Source organism: Phymastichus coffea, unplaced genomic scaffold (assembly GCF_024137745.1).
Source record: "Phymastichus coffea isolate CEN01 unplaced genomic scaffold, Cenicafe_Pcof_1.1 PCOF00166, whole genome shotgun sequence".
NCBI lineage: Eukaryota > Metazoa > Arthropoda > Insecta > Hymenoptera > Eulophidae > Phymastichus > Phymastichus coffea.
In genome coordinates, this window is record NW_026706977.1 from 285,915 (window position 1) to 305,050 (window position 19,136).

General features: G+C 37.4%; 3 protein-coding genes across 19 annotated transcripts in view; 1 reads left to right on the forward strand and 2 right to left on the reverse strand.

The window, feature by feature from the left end:
- Positions 1-186: 186 nt before the first annotated feature.
- Positions 187-3,834, reverse strand: LOC131673077 (uncharacterized). Of its 6 annotated transcripts, XM_058950770.1 has the most exons (4): positions 2,359-2,739; positions 2,155-2,293; positions 1,461-1,775; positions 187-1,057 (listed from the first exon to the last, which is right to left on the reverse strand). In XM_058950770.1, exons 3-4 carry the CDS (start codon positions 1,749-1,751, stop codon positions 770-772), a joined length of 579 nt encoding a protein of 192 aa, XP_058806753.1. In that variant the 5' UTR covers positions 1,752-1,775; positions 2,155-2,293; positions 2,359-2,739; the 3' UTR covers positions 187-769. The 6 variants fall into 6 exon arrangements, with proteins under 6 accessions (XP_058806753.1, XP_058806756.1, XP_058806755.1 ...); XM_058950773.1 differs by lacking the exons at positions 2,155-2,293; positions 2,359-2,739 and adding an exon at positions 3,583-3,834; XM_058950772.1 differs by lacking the exon at positions 2,155-2,293 and having other exon boundaries at positions 2,642-2,757.
- Positions 3,835-4,796: 962 nt separating this feature from the next.
- On the forward strand, positions 4,797-7,080 carry LOC131673084 (histone deacetylase 3). The gene is made up of 3 exons (XM_058950793.1): positions 4,797-5,005; positions 5,111-5,473; positions 5,629-7,080. Exons 2-3 carry the CDS (start codon positions 5,128-5,130, stop codon positions 6,582-6,584), a joined length of 1,302 nt encoding a protein of 433 aa, XP_058806776.1. The 5' UTR covers positions 4,797-5,005; positions 5,111-5,127; the 3' UTR covers positions 6,585-7,080.
- A 47-nt stretch (positions 7,081-7,127) lies between these two features.
- The window catches only part of LOC131673083 (cytospin-A), a 29,567-nt gene continuing 17,558 nt past the window's right edge, over positions 7,128-19,136 (reverse strand). For 4 of the 12 annotated variants that reach the window (XM_058950782.1, XM_058950780.1, XM_058950781.1 and 1 more), the window contains 10 exons: positions 14,430-14,789; positions 13,982-14,191; positions 13,445-13,900; positions 12,704-13,142; positions 11,238-12,333; positions 10,816-11,051; positions 9,868-10,059; positions 9,616-9,792; positions 9,139-9,524; positions 7,129-8,917 (listed from right to left, as the gene is read on the reverse strand). In XM_058950782.1, the coding sequence (XP_058806765.1) occupies positions 8,828-8,917; positions 9,139-9,524; positions 9,616-9,792; positions 9,868-10,059; positions 10,816-11,051; positions 11,238-12,333; positions 12,704-13,142; positions 13,445-13,900; positions 13,982-14,191; positions 14,430-14,789 (3,642 nt within the window). In that variant the 3' untranslated portion in view covers positions 7,129-8,827. Of the gene's footprint in view, positions 8,918-9,138; positions 9,525-9,615; positions 9,793-9,867; positions 10,060-10,815; positions 11,052-11,237; positions 12,334-12,703; positions 13,143-13,444; positions 13,901-13,981; positions 14,192-14,429; positions 14,790-15,010; positions 15,164-15,587; positions 16,869-18,536; positions 18,724-19,136 lie in introns of those variants that run through there. The other 8 variants (XM_058950792.1, XM_058950790.1, XM_058950789.1 and 5 more) reach the window with 8 other exon arrangements.

A 19,136-nucleotide genomic window follows, 5' to 3' on the forward strand; every position in this document is an offset into this window, starting at 1 on the left:
AGTAAATTGCGTCTAAGTGAGAAAGAACGTACATGATTTTAAAGAATTTGATGGTTGGTCTAATCACAATAGGAGGCTAAAAATTAGAAAAAACTTTATATTACAAAGTAATGTATTTAAAGCATTTATACCAATACACGCTAGAGTTAAGCTATACATAAACATAAAAGTAGTAAAGGCAATTTTCGCAGAAAAGGCGCACTGGTCGCATAAAAAGCTGAAATATCTTAGAAATTTTATTAAAAAATCACTTATACACTATCTCCGTAATTTATTATATTAAATTTTCAGATCCACTGCGACATTCAAGTTCGCGCGCTATTCAACATCTTTTTAAAATATGTTTATTATTGATATGAGATTATTTTGATTCGTATATGGCTATATTCAAGTTCATAAAAAAATACAAAATAGGATATTTAAAAAAAATCACTAGGTTACTTCAAGTACAACACAATTTTTCAAGAAAAATACGGGAAGACGTATGTAATATAAAGCAATACGAATTTTACGTATACCCCAAGAACAAAATAATAGTAATAATAATAATAAATAATTACAGTCCCATTATGATTTTAAAAGATAACTGTAAGACGATTACACGAAATAAATACAATTTTGCTATTTTCTGCTGAAATTCGTATAGCAAGAAACATATTATTTTTATATGAAACGGTTTCGTAATTACTTAATAAATACTCTGTTTTATCGAACAAAAACTGTTACACTTTACTGAAAATATCTATACTCGTACAGATTAAGTTTTCGCCTATCTTAACGCGCAGAACCCATTGACTTTAGGAATACGAAAAAGCCGGTGACGTTTATTCTCTAGACACAAATCTTGAGAGGTGTTACTCGCCGGAGATGCGATCTCGTTCTCTTTGTTCCAAGCATAACGTGGTGACTCGATGCCAAACGGACTGTACAGCTTCGTGGGTGTCCGTCCAAGTAAATTTCTTGATTTCGATTGAGGTGTTTGTGATTTACAAGCACTGTTTATGGGTGACTGCTGCTCTTCGAGACGTTGACGTCGGCGGGTCGAGCTTTTGAATTTCTAAACATAGAAACAGAGAGACAATGGTCAATTGTGATTAAGTATGCCTGTATGTGATGGGTGGTTTATTTTAAGTGTTAACTCGTTAAGTTTTATGCGCGTCAAGACATTTGGCAACTGACACGAATGTTTATTATAAAGTACTAAGATTTTGATGGAGTGTATGCCAATGGTTTTGAATTATTAAGCTTTTATGCTCACTTTCCTTATTTATGTGAATCATGAAAGTGAATTTCTCCAGATTGCAAGCAGCTACTTAATAAAGTAACTGTCAAGCAATCATAATTTTCATCATGTTTTAAATAATATTAAATATAAGTATAATTTTGATAAGGATTGACAAATATTATCAAAAATAAATATCATCAAAAGTAAATACAAGAAACTAATAAATTACACGTACTTGTGACACAGAGCCAAAAGCTGTTCTAACCGATGAAATGGTTTTAGAGATCTTGTCAGCGCCATTTCGTAAAACTCTCTTAGAGTCTGTGGAAACCTGTCCCAGACTAAGATTATGCCATGGTCTTTCTACAATGTCTTTGTCCTTTGGTCCATCCATTGGATCCTTTTCAAATTTATACTGTAGTTTGCGCCTGATGTTTTTCTGGGATCGATTGTCCTCCGAGGTGCTTCTTGTATTGCTGGTGTCACGATGAAAGATAAAGGATACACTTCTTGAATCAGGTGGCATTTTGTTAATTATGCTTATCTGTCCCTAAATTTGAAAAATAGGATCAATTTTATGAAATACTGAATTATTAACTAAATTATTTGTCAAATAGTTATTTGTTGCAATATATATAGGGAAATTTTAAGCACAGTTTAGATTAAAGTAATGGATTTGAGATGAATATTTTACATTATTAAATTAAATTAAACGATAAAGTAAGCATAAGTAAGAATAAAAGTATACAAATTTCCAGATTTCCCCTATTGCATTTCAACATACACGTCACGATTGAATGTTATGACGTGTACATAAGGATTCGAAATAAAAAAAATCCTAACAGTCACAGGTATTTAAATGAAACTATTTACAAACAAACGTAAATCGATGAATGGAAGCTCGTCGAATATATACAACAGGATGCTACCTGCAAAAGTCAACGACTCCTTAAGACAGCTGCTTCCAAGACGACCCCGTTAAAGAGCTATATACAATCACTTCTGCACAAGAATCTTCGATTTAACCCGCATTCCATCCCGAGATATTCGATACTTTCATGAATTCTTCTAAAAAATCCGTTACAACATTTTTCAACTCTCCCAGTTTTGACAAAAAAGATATTTCAACTCACCTCGGGAGTGTGAAAATCAAAAGAGATTCTTATTAACAATCAAGGCCCAGGATATGCACTCTACTGCCAACAGATGCAACTCTCTCTCTTTTTCTCTCTCTCTCTCCCTTTTTCTCTCTACTCGCGCTCGCGAAGGCCAACGGCTACACACCTGCGCGACCGGTACGCCGTTTCGCTCGAATTCAAACGCCGCCAACGACTTTCTCCCGCACAAGCTTCACTTTTACTCTACGGGTTGTCCAGAAGAGAGAAAGGTCGAAAGAGCTTCAAGGTTACTATATACCTTTCTTTTTTCAAAAAATCTTCCTTGCCTGAAGTCGCGAATGACGCTCAGACTTTCAACGTACCTACTCGTGCGCCGGCAACGAGTCGCTGATTGATGATTTCTTTTGTGTTTGGACCGCCAGCGCTGTGCTTGTGACGTCACTACGGCCGTTATTACTTTGTTGCCGCATCTCTATCTTGCTCTCACAGTCGCATTCGCATTTATGCACGAGGATTGTTCGACAAGTCCGTGACATTGAAATGAAAAGCACCATTTCTTTAAATAACTCCAAATTCCAATTTATTTATTAACATTTATCAATAGCCCTTTTAACTCTATACATTTATTATACCGGTGTTTGAGCTGTTTTATGCCCCCTGTAAAATAATTTTTATCGAACTCCTCAAAATGGTCATTTGTCGCAGTAGTGACTTCTTCGTCCAATGAAAAATCTTTACCCACGAATCAAGTTTGAGAACTTGTTTAGAAATTAGAAAATAAAAAATAATCCGAATAGGCTAAATCTTAAGAATAAGGTGGATGAGGAAGTATTTCGTAACGTAATTCTAATAATTTGGCGGTTGTAATAGAACTCGTGTGAGTTGGTGTATTGTGGTAGAAAAGAATTGTTTTTTCACCAGATCAAGCCGCTTTTATTTCTGTATAGCATTAAATCTATCTATAATAATAATTAAGACATAACATTCTCCTGATAGTTTTTCCCGTCTGTAGGTAATCGATTAATATATTATACCAGTTAAGCCCTAAAAGATATGACTTTGCAGCTTATCCGCAATCTTTATGCCTAAACAATCCAAACATGCATGTAATATATTTGACCGCTTTGGTAGGTTTGATGTTAATAAGCACGTGAAACTGGTTTTTTTCCATGATTTTTTACACACAATGAAAAACTAAATTCAAATAGTTGTAAAAAATTTCTAAATCAATGTACTCACTTTCTATACGAACTCACACTAGATCGGACTCTTAGAGCATACATTGCCTCAAAATAACACTATCTTCTGAGAAATGGACTTATTGAACGGTCCTCGTATAAAATTTAATTATTATAAGCGAATACGAGAACTCTCACATAATCATTAAGCTCATGCAACCATATAAGACGCTACTTTAGTGGCGTCCTATGATCTTGTTGAATATATGTAAGTTAGATATTTGAGTTATCAAATATTATATCACTAGTAATCACTATGCGCACTGCGTGTGCTAAACACTTGTCAAATTGTAAAAAGTATGTAAATGATTTTCAATCCTCGTGCCAAATCATTACGTCTATAACCTCTATCTCCAACATACCAACCGTAATCAATTATATAGAGGCTTCACTTAATCACTTATCACTATTTTTTGTAGTAAGGAAAGAAAGAAAGAAAGATTATCATTCTCCTTTTTAGTAATGAAAGTGAAGAGTTGTAATTTACTAGACTACGTCTAAGTTGACACAAAAAGCTAACTTTCTTCTACATAAAGGGTTGGCTCTCACAATTTGTTACTATATATAAGGAACGGAAAATGAATGTTGTAGTACGATAAAACTTTATATTAATAGTACAATAATGAAGAAAATTACTAATTACTGAGAAAAATGAAGAACTTTTATTGATTCTTATGAAACGCTGGTTTAATGATTCTTTTAAATAATTTTTCCGATATATTTCGAAATCAATTCATCGATCGTTTCAACTGCTTAGTGAAATAATGGGTGCTAATTCAATTTTTATTAATTCATTAGAATTTTAAAGTTGGTATATGAACAGTTAATAAATATGTTATAAATAATAGAAAAAGATTTCCAAAGAAAAACGCGAGGAACGCGCTTAATAACACTAGTCAGATTACAAAATTGCTGTGTACATTTAACTGTTATTATTGCAAAATGGTAGAAAAATTATATAAATTATATGATTATATGTAATCTATATAATATAATATATAATCAAAATTTCATAAAACAGTATACCTTAGGCATGTTAATAACTTTCAATATTTTGCAATTCAACAAAACTGTAATAATGATAGTTAAGTTAAAAATTTTCGGAAGCCCTAGTTTGGTTATTAATTTTTTTTAATTAAAAAATTGACAACATGACGCCTAAGTCACATGACAGCACAGGTTATTTCTAACCTCACTGTTAGTAATCAACTTTAATATTCGAAATGTGTAGTCTAACGTCCTAGTTGACAAAGTGTTTATAACAAATTAACAAGTGATAAATAAAACGATTGATAATGGTTTTATAAGAGCAAAAATAGCTGTGATATAGTTTTCTAAGTTTACTGGAAGTCAAAATGCGTCAACATACATTAAAAGCCGAATAAGACAAATGTTTACGTGAAACCAATAATTAGTGACAATTGGTATGTTAGAAAAAGTAATTTTTAATCCATCTACATGCTTGTAGTTTAGATATTCATTCAGATTTCAAGGACATTTTTAATAGAAAAATTATTCAAAACTTTTAGGCACAAGAGTTTCAAAAATGACTTATAACAAGAAAGTATCTTACTTTTATAACCCTGATGTTGGGAATTTCCATTATGGGCCAGGTCATCCTATGAAACCCCACAGACTGTCAGTCATTCACAGTTTGGTTTTGAACTATGGACTGCACAAGAAAATGCAAATTTACAGGCCCTACAGAGCAAGTACACATGATATGTGTCGCTTTCACTCAGAAGAGTATGTTGAGTTTTTACAAAGGGTCACACCTCAAAATCTTCAGGGTTATACAAAATACTTATCAAATTTTAATGTTGGTGATGATTGTCCAGTCTTCGAAGGCTTGTTTGACTTCTGTTCCATGTATACTGGAGCATCATTAGAAGGTAATTTATTTAATAACCTATAACATACTTTGTAAGTTATATGTGAATTGATAAAAATTGTTGAATCGATAAAAATGGTCAAGTAAGATCCTTGTAAGCAAATATATTAAGAATTTGGTACAAATGCCATGAATCTGTAACACAAATACTTTCAGGTGCAACTAAACTGAACAACAGAAACTGTGACATAGCAATTAACTGGAGCGGCGGCCTTCATCACGCGAAGAAGTTTGAAGCCTCAGGTTTCTGTTACATCAATGACATCGTGATTGCGATCCTTGAGCTGCTCAAGTATCACGCACGAGTATTGTACATAGACATCGACGTTCACCACGGTGACGGTGTACAAGAGGCCTTCTACTTAACTGACCGCGTAATGACGGTGTCGTTCCACAAGTACGGCAATTATTTTTTCCCGGGTACGGGTGACATGTACGAGGTGGGTGCCGACGGCGGTAGATACTATTCGGTAAACGTACCCTTGAAAGAGGGTATCGATGACGCTTCCTACATGCAAGTTTTCAAACCTACCATCTCCCACGTAATGGAATTTTTCCGACCTACCGCTATCGTTCTTCAATGTGGTGCTGACTCTTTAGCCAACGATCGTTTGGGTTGCTTCAGCTTGAGTACCAAAGGTCACGGTGAGTGCGTGAGATACGTGAGAGATCTTAATGTACCGCTACTGACGGTCGGCGGAGGTGGTTATACCTTGAGGAACGTGGCCAGATGCTGGACTTACGAGACTTCACTGTTGGTCGATGAGCAGATTAGTAACGAGCTTCCACTTACCGAGTACATTGAGTACTTCGGTCCTGACTTTACTCTCCATCCAGAAGTGGTCACGCGTCAAGATAATGCCAACAGTAAGCAGTACCTTGAGGCTATCACCAAGCACGTCTACGACAACCTAAAGATGGTTCAACACTCACCTAGTGTACAAATGCAGGATGTACCCTGCGATGCTTTGCCACCTGAGGAAGATAGACAGCCCGAACCTGATCCTGATTCCAGACAGAATCAACAGGATTTGGATAAAATCGTCGAACCGCCTAATGAGTATTATGCAGGGGATAAGGATCAGGATAAGATGGACACTGGAGACTCGTAATTTTGTCAATGTGCGCATGTACAGTATATCTATATTATCATCGCTTATCATGCTTGATGCGATTGTTATAGATAAAAAAAGTACTTTGCTTTTTAGAAGTATAATTTACATATTTGCTTTGAGTGATATTCTGAATTTTATTTTTTTGCAAATGTTTTTATAACATGTAAAAACGAACACTTCCATAGTGTAAATAAGTGTATGATATTCCAGTATGAAAAATATATAGGGATATTAAGAGTTATCACGTAATTGATTTTTAACAATTTTTTGGATGTTTATATGAAGCAAATTAATATTTGAAATAACATTTTTTTATTATTCAGTAGTGACTTAAGCATATAGATGTGTCCAAAAATTAATGATTGTTAAAAATATAGCAAATAAATCTAAAAACATAAAAAATAATTTACATCCTTTTATTCTATTGTGAAAATAAAAAAATTAATGTGCAAGAAACATAATTTTAATTTAATTGATGAATTGTATATAGGAAAAACAGTGACCTTGGAATAAATAAAGATTTATATACATTCTATTACAGCTTTAATTCATTGTCAAATTCACATTTCGCACATATATCTTTCAAGAATATTTATATGAAAATACAGATATATGAAAGCGCATTTTTAGCGTACTCTCGCCTTAATAGCAAAATATGTAAGAGATTAATTATAGAGAAACGTACTTTTGGACGTCATTGTTAAGTAGTAAAAATGTTTATTGACGACTTTCATAAAAAGTTTCTGGACGATATAAAATATTTCTATTCGAATAGTCTTATTCATATTTTATTTATTTATGTTTTGTTACTATAACGGACAGATGTGTATATAAAAAACAGCACCTTAAAATGTTTTCAAAAACAAATCAATAAAATTTTTAACAATTTTCTGCATTATTACAATAAAAAGTTGTAGAGAATTCTTATTTTACAGCAAGTTTCATAAAAACGATTCTTCTTGTTCAAACATAATAATGTTCTAGCGTGAAAATTGCTATTCATTGATATAAATGAAATTTTGAATAATTAAGGCGACAGTCTCCCTAGGAAATTAAAACAATTTTTAAAAAGCAGAACGACAATAATATAACATTACAATGTCACGTTATCAATTAGGAATAATAAAGTTTCGTAAAGTTTTTTTCGTAAATAATTGAGAGCATGATGAACCTTTTTTAATTTCTACGCCGCCAGGGCGAAGCTGCAACAAGATGTGAGAGATGCTAAACGCACGTATAGTGTGAGTGAAAAATTAATCAATGCGAATAATAATCATAAACGCGTGTGTATCTCTGCTTCTGGGACTATCATTGCTATATCACAGAGAACTTAGCTTAAGCCGCTGCTTCCATTTTTTTCATCTTATTTAGTTATCGATACAATAAATTAGGATTTTCTTATAGTTAAATGCGCTCTCCCTCACTATCACGCAGGTAGTCCTTTTTCGCCTGTACAAATTTTATAGTGTATGCGTATGAGACTTAAGTAAAGAAAAAAATAACACTTCGAAAAAATATATAATACAAGTAATAATAAAAAAATACTTATGGTATGTTGACATACATGCGACACTTTTTCACAACTCTTCGTTATATCAATTCACTTGCTAGCGGTTAATTCTAGGTTCGGCAATTTTATAAAAAGAGCATCTATATATAATATAATATACGTGACTCACAAACTATGCCTAATCGCTTAGTTGTATTCATGTAATTTGTTCACATGCGATGCAATTACTTTCAACTTCACAACATTTATATATATAAAAACATATACTGTACGAATATTTTTTTTCAGTCTCATAATGTTAATTGAAGGAATCATACGTCGCCACGCCCTGCATTCACGTTCGTAATTATTATCAAGCGTCAAATGAAGTATCTCTGCAAAATAATATAAAAAATAGGGGTGGGCTCGCGATTCGATCTTTTTTACTTGTATTTCTAGTATCTCCGACGAAAACATGATGCAAGCCCGGTTGCGTATCGATCTGCGAAAACAATCGTTACATAGTACTTTTTTTTCATTATTTTTTTCGAGGACTTGAGGAAGCTGCTTTTCATTTCATAACGCAGAAGTAAGAAAATATCTTTCCCCTGGTATTCAGTTGACTAGATGATGTTGCTTTTCCTCGTTGTCAAGTATGTTACAACAAAACAAAGAAAGAGAAGTATAGTAACAATACATAGCGAGCTTTGCAAGTATTATTTATCTTCATTAATCAACGGCTGTTCTTCATTCAGGTCTCGAAGTGCTTGTAGATACTCGTCACGTAGGTCATGACCTGCTGCCAGTCGGGTCGCTCAAGCTGACACATATCGTTAATATTCTGCAGAAGATGAATCATTAATTATTCATTAGTTTTATCCATATCTTAAAAATTTACTACCATAGATCACAGTTTATTTGTTACATAAAAAATAATGAAGCAAATAAATTCATCGAAGTAAAAATACTTTAACAAATATTAAAACCGTGAATTTCATACTAGCTTAAATCTGAACATGATAAATTAATATTTCGATAGCAAAATTTTCATTGTATTCTCACCAAAGTAGTTGATATGCCAACACTTTCAGCAGCTGAGAAAGCCAGTGAGAAATTTCTTCTCTTCTCGTTAGGCGTGAGCGAATCATAAGGAATCTTATCTGGCAGATAAGTATGCATGATGGCACAGAGCGCGAGACCGTCGTTCCACGAGCTGCTGAAGTTAGTGATGTCGATATTTCGGTAGCCAATGGTTTTATTCTGGCACCACTTAAGTAGTGCGTTACGCCTAGAACCACCATTCTTAACGAGACCACAGAGAGGATCTTTACGATCAGACAAATCTGTCACACTACTGCGTCTTACGAAGTCGATAGTTTTGGCATTCAAGGCTGTTGCGTCAAGTAATTGACCAGAAGTCAAGACACTCGGTACTTTATCTTTTGTTTCTGCAAGTTGATAAAAGTCAATTCACGTGACTGGCGACTATAATGATTATTACTTATATTTCAATTGTACATGGACTGCGATTGTGTTTACCTGCAATGAATGGTTTTTTAGTGTTTGTAGACTGAGTTTTATTATTGTTGTTTGTTGTGTTTGTTGTGCAAATGAGATTATTAATCTGTTGATCTCGGAGCGGAGCTTTCAGAGATATCACTTCATTTGCACCAATTGAATTGAGTGATGACGTAGAGCTGCTACGACTTCCAGGGCCTACCAAAGAACATATTGTTTTTAATAACAAAAGCAGAAGCAGAAAGTAATTTAAGCATTTGATTGATATCGAACCAGCTTTAGCCTGTTTTGTAGCGTTTTCGATGCTCTCGATTAAACATTTGACGGACAGTCTTGAATCTTGTCGTGTGATATTTGCTTTACGTCGAGCTGCCATTTCGTTTTGTACACTCGTGATGACGGATTGCTGAGTTTCAGTCGGCGTCGTCGCTATCCTTGGCGTTGGAGGCGTATTCTTTTGCGTTGCTGAAATTAAAATGTACACTTTAGTTTTGATGTTTTAAAAAAGGATTTTGTTCTTTTAATGCCAAGCAAAAAGCAAAAAAATCTTGTATAAATCTCACACAAGATTGTAAGATATATGTTTTAGCTTTGTAGAAAGGTAAAATGTTATTTTGCAAGTTTGAAATTCATTTAGGATTTTTCATTTTTACAATGTTGGTAAAAAAAAATCAAACGATTTAAGTAAGTCGAAGGAAAGTTCACAGTGAAAAATTTACGTTCTTTTTAAAAGAAAAGATAATATGAAATTAATTATTTTCTGTACATGTTGGAGGATAATTACACACACAATGCCAAATACCAAAGTAACACAGAAAAAGCAATCCCACAATTTTGCTAGAATACAATATCCCCGCGTTTTTTTTTGTACAAAACAAGCGGTCTGAAAAAATCGGTTCGCAAAAAAGGCCATTAGCAATAACTCACTCAAGGATTCGCACACTTATATTGTTTAAGATTAATAATAGAAAAAGTTTGAGAAAATGTAACAGTAGGGTATGCACACAAATATGATGTATCACTTCACTATATCAGAGGGACACAAGAGTAGAGATATATGACACACAAAAGCTCGAGTTTTTTCAAGGTTCATTTGGAAGCACAGACAATCACGAGTTCTCCAGGCTGCAATTGGAGCTTTTTTAAATTTTTGTGTTTTTTTTCATCTACTTGGATGTTTGTTTTGTTTTGTTTTGTTTTTTTTTTGTGTTAGCGACTTACAACCAATCAAACGTCGTGGCATGGGTTTCGGTTTGATACTGACGACATCGTCGAAATTGCCAGCATAACGGTGACGATTGTTTAGCCTCATGGACGTAGAGTCCTCTTTGAATCTTAGCGAGGGCAAGTCTTCGAATTTCTGACACATCGCTGGCACCAATGTGGGCGTCGTCGGGAACCTCGTCGTCGCGCTCGACGTCATATCCATGGAGTTGCGCGCGGCGGCGAACGTGTGCCTATGTGTAGATTTTTTGTTGCTTTAAAATCGACTTTCTCATTTTATTTGAAGATTGTTAATGTTAGAGATAAATTATGAATAGAAGAAATTAAGTGATGATAAAAAAGGGGAGATTAATATTACGTGATTGTAAAATAGATCTTCAAATAAAATTATAGAAAATCGACAGAAAGGAACTAAATACCTGTTATAAGATATATTAGCCGGGTGAGTTTCATGTATTGAGTTTCTAAGGAAATTCGATCTCGACGATTGGAGACCTTCTGTTAGAGGCCTCTTGATTTTGTTCGGCGTTACGTCTTTCGTGTCGGATTCGATTTTTAATGGCCTTCTCAATACGACATCGATGTGAGTACTTTTGAATGTCTTATCCTCGTTAACTAATTCGTTCTTTGCAACTCTATTATTTCGCAATGTTCTTCTCAATTTGACCGTACTAAAATCTTGCTCGTCGATAATCGTGTCGACGTCTAATTTTTGCACTTTGGGCAAGCTCAACTTAGGCTCTAATTTTGTGACAAAGTTATTCAAATTGTTATCCGATAGTTCAATTGTTTTTGAACTATCAATAACATCATTTGTATTTTTATCTTTGTCCTCTAGACTCTTTCGCAAAGCTTTCGGCATTTCTGGATCAACTTTAAAAGTTAGATCAGACATTGCGTTGTCGCACTTGGCAATCAAGTAATCGGTGGGCACGAAAAACCGACTGTTCGAAACATTGATGGTATACATGTTTTCGCCTGTATTTTGCATACCCGTTATTTTATCTAACAAATCACTTTGCGGCGGCTTTGAGTCTGCAACAACGACAACAGGTGTTTGCCTGAGATTCTTGTCCAGTGATTTGGACTTTTTGTCTTCGTTCGAATAATCTTTAATATCTTCAGTACTATGACTTTGCTCATTATGGAGTTTAGGCGGTGAAGCTGTGCTCTTTGGTGATTGTTTGTCTTTCGTAGATGAGGTTTTGTTGTCGTCGGATGAAAAAATGATACAAATTTCTTTATCATCGTCGACTTTTGATCTAACACTACTTAATTCAGCGGAAGTATCTAAACGTACGTTGTTGGTTTCACTAATATCAAACCAAACACTATTGCCTTGGTCGCTGTTAGCACGATTCTTTAAAATACTCTTTGTCTTTGCTAATTGACTTTGCGAAATACCCTTTGTCTTTGGCACATCACTTTTCACAATAAGTTTCTTTGGTTCACGCTTTTTAACAATAGTACGTCCACGCTTTAATACGGCGTTCCTCGGCTTTTGAGCTTCTTTATCTGGAGTGCGCCGTTAACAAATTAACAGAATAAAAAAATAATATACATTTAACATGCGACATCAAAAGATTACGGTTGTACAACAACAAATTTATAACTTTATGAATGACGTGGTTGTTTCTCAAAACATATCATTGAATTAAAAAAAACGCGAGCAAGTAAACGTTCCAAATTTTTGAATTATATATTATTAAACTTGCATTGTTACTCAACGCTAATTTGTCTTAAACTGTTTTTTAAATAACATGAGATAACATACTGCTACTATCTACAGAGAAAAAATTAGATAAATACTGAATTTCGTAGGATATTTCGAGATAACCAGCCAACCACATCAAACTTCTACAACATACGTTAAAAAGTCACTTACTAATATTATTAAGCTTATCCAGTTGAGCCTCAAGCGCCCTGAGCTTGTCCCTTTGCGTTTTGTTTTCCAAGACCACTCTCTCGAGCTCGCTCTGAGCCTCAGTTTTGAAATCATTGGCCACTCGCACAGTCATGAGTAGATCAGTCTGGAACTGTTGCCACTCGGCATTCTCTTCCTGGCGAAGTTTACGTTCTTCAGCCAGTGCGACTTCGAGTTCATACTGGCGCGATTGAGCTTCGCGTTCACGACGTTGCAACTCACTCAGGACCGCTTTCATCTCGCGTTTATCCTCAAGGTGACGCTGACATTGTGATTGTAACTCAGCAAGGGAGTCGCGAACTAACTGGAGTTCAGCGTTCACGGACACGCGTTCCTCTTTTAGTTGGCTCAGACGATACTCGAGGTCCTCCATCGCGGACTTTGCATTATTCCGTGCCACCTAAAAATGAATAAAAATGACGATTAGCATGAATTTCACGAGAAAAATTTAAGCAGTTTCTGTCGAGCGGTATCAAATGTCTTTAATGGACTTGAATTTCAATACAAATTTATTTCATTGACTATTTTTTTCCATTAAATTTTGCTTGCTACGTTAAATAAAAACCACCAACTTTCTCAAACGTCCTGCCGAATCAGCGTGATAGTCTTTCTGTCATTGTGGCACACAGTGTTTCCAAGAAAATTACTCAACACCGCGCGTATGCACCTAAATGTTTACTACATCCCAAGCGTAAAACTTACCTTAAACTCCTCTTGAAGCTGCGAATATTGATCCCTCAGTCTGTCGTGATCACAGTGTGATCTAGCTAATTGCTCTTGCAAGGCAGCAGCTTGTGTCTCGAGCATGTCTTTTTCTCTCCTCGCGGCATCGAGCATTTCGTCCGCTTCGCTTTTACTTTCGAGCTGCCTTGACTGTTCAAGTTCCTCAATTTTCGCGCGAGCATTCTCCAAGAGAGTGGCTAGCCTACTAATTTCAATGCTTCGATTTGCTCCTTCCTGCTTCGATTCGGCGAGCTCAAGATCAAGCAATTTACGTTCGACATTTGCCGCGTCGATCGTTGATTCCAGGAAGTGCACGCGCTTCGTCAAACGTTCGATCTCGATCGAACCGGCATCTGCTGTTGCTCGAAGAGCTTTCAACTCGGACGTTAGTTCTTCTTGCTTTCGCAAGAGACTTTCTCGTTCCTCTTGAGCACTCTGTAAAGGACAAAAAATGTTGATTAGCAATCAAGTCACAACAAATCTTGTGGATCAAATTAATGTAGGATTAGTAATCACCTTCAACAGATCAACTAGTTTCTGTTCCCGCTCAGTGTTGTAGCCTTTGGATTCTTGTGGCTGCTCATCTCTAAGCAATAGTCCCTGCAGAGTGTCAACCTTTGAGCGGGAGTCTTCTAGTTTCTCAGTTTGCCTGCAGAGAGACTCTAACAGTACACCTTTTTCCTCAGCAAGCCTGTCATTGTCAGCTTGAAGTTCTGACAGTTGAGCCTACAATGTAAATATGTTTCTTTGTATATTGCATGGCAAATTAAGGGAGCAATTCACTCAAGGCTAAACTAATTAGCATAGTTGACTGGTGCACTAAAGCATTTAGTACATTTAAAAATTGGAATATAAATTCCATATGTACATTTAATTTTACGAAAACAACTCTGATTTCATGCCAAAAGTACACGTTTGAAACACTAGCCTAGAATATTCGTCAGCAGTAGAGAACAAAGTTTACCTGTAGATCACTGAGTTCTTGAATAGTGGCTTGCAGCTCTTCATTAGTGGAGTAATGTGTCTCCTCCATTTGTAAAATTCTGTCCTGTAAGCAGGCAACTGACACTTCAGAGCTAGATGACCTCTTATCCCAGTCGGGTGTTGTGCTCCTGGCATTTTCCTGTGTCATATTACCAGAACCAGCGCAGCTATCCTCTTGCAGCACTGCAATGGAAGCTGGCGCTGAATTGTGCAGTCGAGATGCATCTAGGAGCTGCTGCTTCTCCGAGTCAGATAGTGGTGAATGCACAACATCTCGCAGTCTGCTACGTAAGGCCTCATTCTCTTTGGCAAGTCGCTCCAGTTCTAAGCTATGCTGTTCCTACAACCATTCCAAGAGAGAAAATTATATTTAAAAAAACTCACATCCACATTGAATTTTCAATTGTCATTTGTACTTTGCACACTCTATAATTACTGTATGTGTACTGATAGTGTAAGTCTGTGTATATAGCAAATTGAGTGATAATTGCATGTAAGCCTATTGGACAGAGAGAAGAATTTTCTAACAATAGAACTTGGTAGCACTTGGTGATACTGTACTTGTTCTCAGTGTGGAGATCAGGCAAAAAATAAACAAAGTGTGTGGCAGGTCTCGCTGTGTGCGAGAGAGAAAAACTGTTGGCAAGCAGCAAACTCAATAAATTCCACCCACTCTTTACTAGCCAACCTCGCTGCTGGCGCGCATTCTCCGCTCTTGTGAGAGAGAGAGCGAGAGAGAGAGAGAGAGAGCGAGAGAGAGAAGAGAGAGAGAGAGAGAGAGAGAGAGAGAGAGAGAGAGAGAGAACCCAGTGGCTTACTGAGAAAACTTAGCAAGTTCTCGTTGCCGTCGCGTGCGTGTGTATATGTTTATGCGCGCGCGCAAGAGAGCTCTCGGTGTTCGCACGGAGTAGAAGTAAAAAAAATGTGCGCGAAACGAGGCACGCGAAACGAATCCTTATATAATAAAAGCTACGTGGACAGAAAGAGTGAGAGAGAGAAAGAGAGAGGAGATGGTGTAGTATATGAAGGTTATGTAAGGCTATAAGAAAAAGACACCAGCAGCAGTGGTGCGGCAACAACTACTTTAACAATATTCTTCGAAAGAAGAACAAACGGAGGAATATCTTTTGTCTCTCACCGTCGGAGACAGCAGAGGTTGTTTAATCATATCGGGATGCTCCTCGCCTTCGCACTACTGCCTTCTCTCTCTCCGCACCGCTCTACCGCCGCCGCCGCCGTACGTATGTACGTGTACGCGCCTTCCACGTTCCCTATTGGTGTTTGTATGTGTGTGTAAGAGAGAGACGGGGAATTTTATGCCGCGGCGCTTCGATACATCGCGCTTTCTCTCTCTCTCTCTCTCTCTCTCTCTCTCTCTCTCGAGCGGTCTCTCATTCCACGACTGCTGTCTCTGGCGATGCTTTTTTTATGACTGCTGCCGCCGTCGAGAGAGGACTGGCCGCCGCCGCCGCGACGACGAGAGCCTTTTATTTTTCTTCCTGTCTTTTATTAGCCCGCTCTCTCTCTCTCTCTCTCTCTCTCTCTCTCTCTCTCTCTCTCTCTCTCTCTCTCTCTCTCTCTTACTCTCTCTCTCTCTCTCGTTCTGCGTGGATCTTTAAGGAGTTACCCAGGTGTTTGCTCTGATAATATTGCTGCCTCCAAAGCAGAGACGCACGCACGCACGCACGCACGCACGTTGTATCCGCAACGGCAGTCTGTGCAGGAGATGCACTCAATTGGATTCTAATTGAATGGTTATTCCAGAATAATTGCTTGCAAGCTGCTACGGAGATGCTGCAATGCGGTGAAGAAGACGACGACGACTGATTGGGCTATTTTTAGCGGGAAACCACGGTATTTTCGAGCAATTTATGCGAGAGACAGTATACTCTGTACATTTCTAGGGAATACCGCATCTCGCGCTGGCTACTGTTGTAGAGCTCTGTACGTGCCGCTGTGCTCGCTTCTGGAATGTTAGATTGGCTTGGTAGATCGGATGTAGTGGATAATATGAATATTCATTGTTGGGCATTATGATGACTTGCGCGTGTGACCATTTCGCTTATGAAGTGGAGTTATTGAGTCATTGATACCATTTTTTTTTGCTATTTATTGATTTTGGAAAATGTTACCAATGTATCAACATATACTTGCTACTAAAAAAAATATTTGTATCTCAACATATTTTTTCAGCTCAATGTGTTTGAGTTATCCGCAAGAGATGAATTTGTCGTTGTCTAAAGTCTTTGAAGTGAAATCATAAATAAGCAATTCTGGAAATAGAGCGGAAAACCGCACAAAAGTGTTAATCTTCAAATAAAAATAAAATTAGTCTCAACACACTTTCACCACTTGCAAGCTTTGTTTAGCTTCCTGTCTTTTATAGCACCATTTCGATTCGACGATATTAATATAGAAAACCACGGTGATGGGGAGTGTAAAAAGATTTATTAAATAGTAAATTTCAATTATCTAAGCTCTATCTAATTTTACCTGTGCTCGGGTTTTAAAATACCGATAGAAATTTTAGACGATGATTGTTCAATTATTATTAAGGAAATGCATATGTATTCCATATCGAGAAAAATTATAACTAAATGAAATTAAGTGAAACTGTTTAAACTATAAAAGCTGCAATTCAAAGACTTGTTCGAAAAATATGAAAAAGTACTAAAAGGCAGAAGCTGCACTACAAACATGGGAGTTATGAAAATTTTCCAGTTCGAAAATTACGAGTCTTCATCTCCATTCGAATGCTTCATTTTCACTAGACGGAAAATTCGACCCTCCATTACGTAATCCGCAACCCCTCTTCGTATGATAAAAGAACGAGTCATCCCCCACCCCTCCCACAATCGTGCAACTACAATGTAATTAGCCGTGGCGCCCTTATCTTACATCGTATGCTGTAGCAGAGAGATGTGCCAGCGGCGCCAACACAACATCGATCGATTATCCCCACAGAGTGCACTCTGCTGCCTGTCTCACGTTTCGTGGGTGGAATATCAGTGCCTTTTTCAGCCAAAAGTAGATTGTTTAATTGAGCCTAATTGGCCGGAAACGTCTCGTTCGAGAAATCCAATTATTGGCTCTTGATTAGCCTAATTTTCTCCCTTGCTATTGCGTTTGGCACGTACAGTCCTATAACTTGGTATAGATTCTTTCTTTTTATATTTCGAAAATTAACGACTCTTCTCTAAAGATTCTGCGTTTTTAAACGTACGCGTACGCTTTTTTTCTTTGCCGTAGCGTTTTAAATTCACAATTACAAGAACGTAAAATCACTATCCGAACGTCGAATGCCTTTTTCTTTATAAGCGAAGTTTCAACGCCTGAAAAGCCAATTAACATTGAAGATAAATAAAGTTTTATTGTGGTTTTGACATACTTATTAGCGGGATGTGTCTGTGCGTGTGTATTCTTCTGAAGTTTTTCATCTTAATGCGTGTTGAAAGAGGTGTTGTTGATTTATTGAAGTATATTCACGATTCCGATTTCATCGAAACCGACCAATTGAATTTAAATCAGCCTCAATTAGTTTTCTATTCAGATCGTTGATTTACAGCGCGAAAAAGCTATTGTTAGCCTCGATCAAGTATCGGCGAGGAAGGATCGATGGAAAATATGAAAATTCACTTAACTCTCTTGCCTTTCGTGCGACAGACAAGATTTATTGATTGCCCGAGTGATTCACTTCGAAATTGTAAATCAAAGCCTGACGAATATATACACACACATAGACTTGGTATTATCATGTTTTTTACAGCTCTCTCGTTCGGTAGTTTATTTCGGGCTGCAACTTTCAATGATATATCCCCATTTAGCGATTTCTCTCCAAGAGAAGCTTCGCGATTGTTAACTCCTTTTTCTCCTTAAGCGATTCTATTATTATTCCGCCACAAGGCTATAAAAACACGACGAATAAAATAGTTTTGCGCCTTTCAAAATAGTTCCTTCCAAGACCTTCGAGTGCCCTTCAACGTATGCGTTTACAAAATCACACGCGCGAAGAGTACGATGAAGAAAGCGGAAAATCAACGACTAGGTGTCGTCCTCTCCAGGAGGAATGTTCAACGCAAAAACGTACCGTGCTCTCCGTCATCCTTCCAACAAGCCGAAATCCAAAGCAATCACTGGGATATGCGAAGCGCAGAATTCAACGAGCGCGCATCGCCATCGGTCGTCGAAAAAGCCTTTGCCCCCCCCCCCCGCAGCGCACGCGTACGTCTCTACACTGCCGGCGGAGAGCTGAAAAGGCAGCCGCTACCACACCGCACGAGCGCTCGCTAGCCACTGGCCGCGCGCATAGCGCAGATGCGCCGAGCAGAAACCTATAACGCTATAAAGCTGCTACTGCGCTCTCACGCACACCACGTGCGCGCGCACGCGCTTATACGTGTGCCGCGCGAACGGCTCGCGAATAATGTCTTTCTCTTTTTGTTTTGCCGTGTCGCCCGATCGACCTGTTATCGGAGCGACGATCGCGCGCGAATTCGCCGTTGCGCTTCGAAGCGCGACATCGCTCGCCACCACCGATCCTCGTATGAAATTCGTGCTACCGACGCGATCGGAACGCTCGTTTGCCGTTTCTTCGTGTTTCTCCCCGTTTTTTCGTCTCCTCTACTTTTCGCGCTCTACTTTGTCGCTTCGGTCGACGCGAGTTGCAGCTCTCGACGCGCGGCATTTT

Excerpts from the sequence above, each read along its gene's own strand:
- LOC131673084 (XM_058950793.1), top strand. The coding sequence starts at position 5,128 with ATGACTTATAACAAGAAAGTATCTTACTTTTATAACCCTGATGTTGGG. Across the intron at positions 5,474-5,628 it reads TACTGGAGCATCATTAGAAG|GTGCAACTAAACTGAACAAC; the intron begins GTAATTTATTTA and ends AAATACTTTCAG.
- LOC131673077 (XM_058950773.1), bottom strand. The coding sequence starts at position 1,751 with ATGCCACCTGATTCAAGAAGTGTATCCTTTATCTTTCATCGTGACACC. Across the intron at positions 1,058-1,460 it reads CTTTTGGCTCTGTGTCACAA|AAATTCAAAAGCTCGACCCG; the intron begins GTACGTGTAATT and ends TTCTATGTTTAG.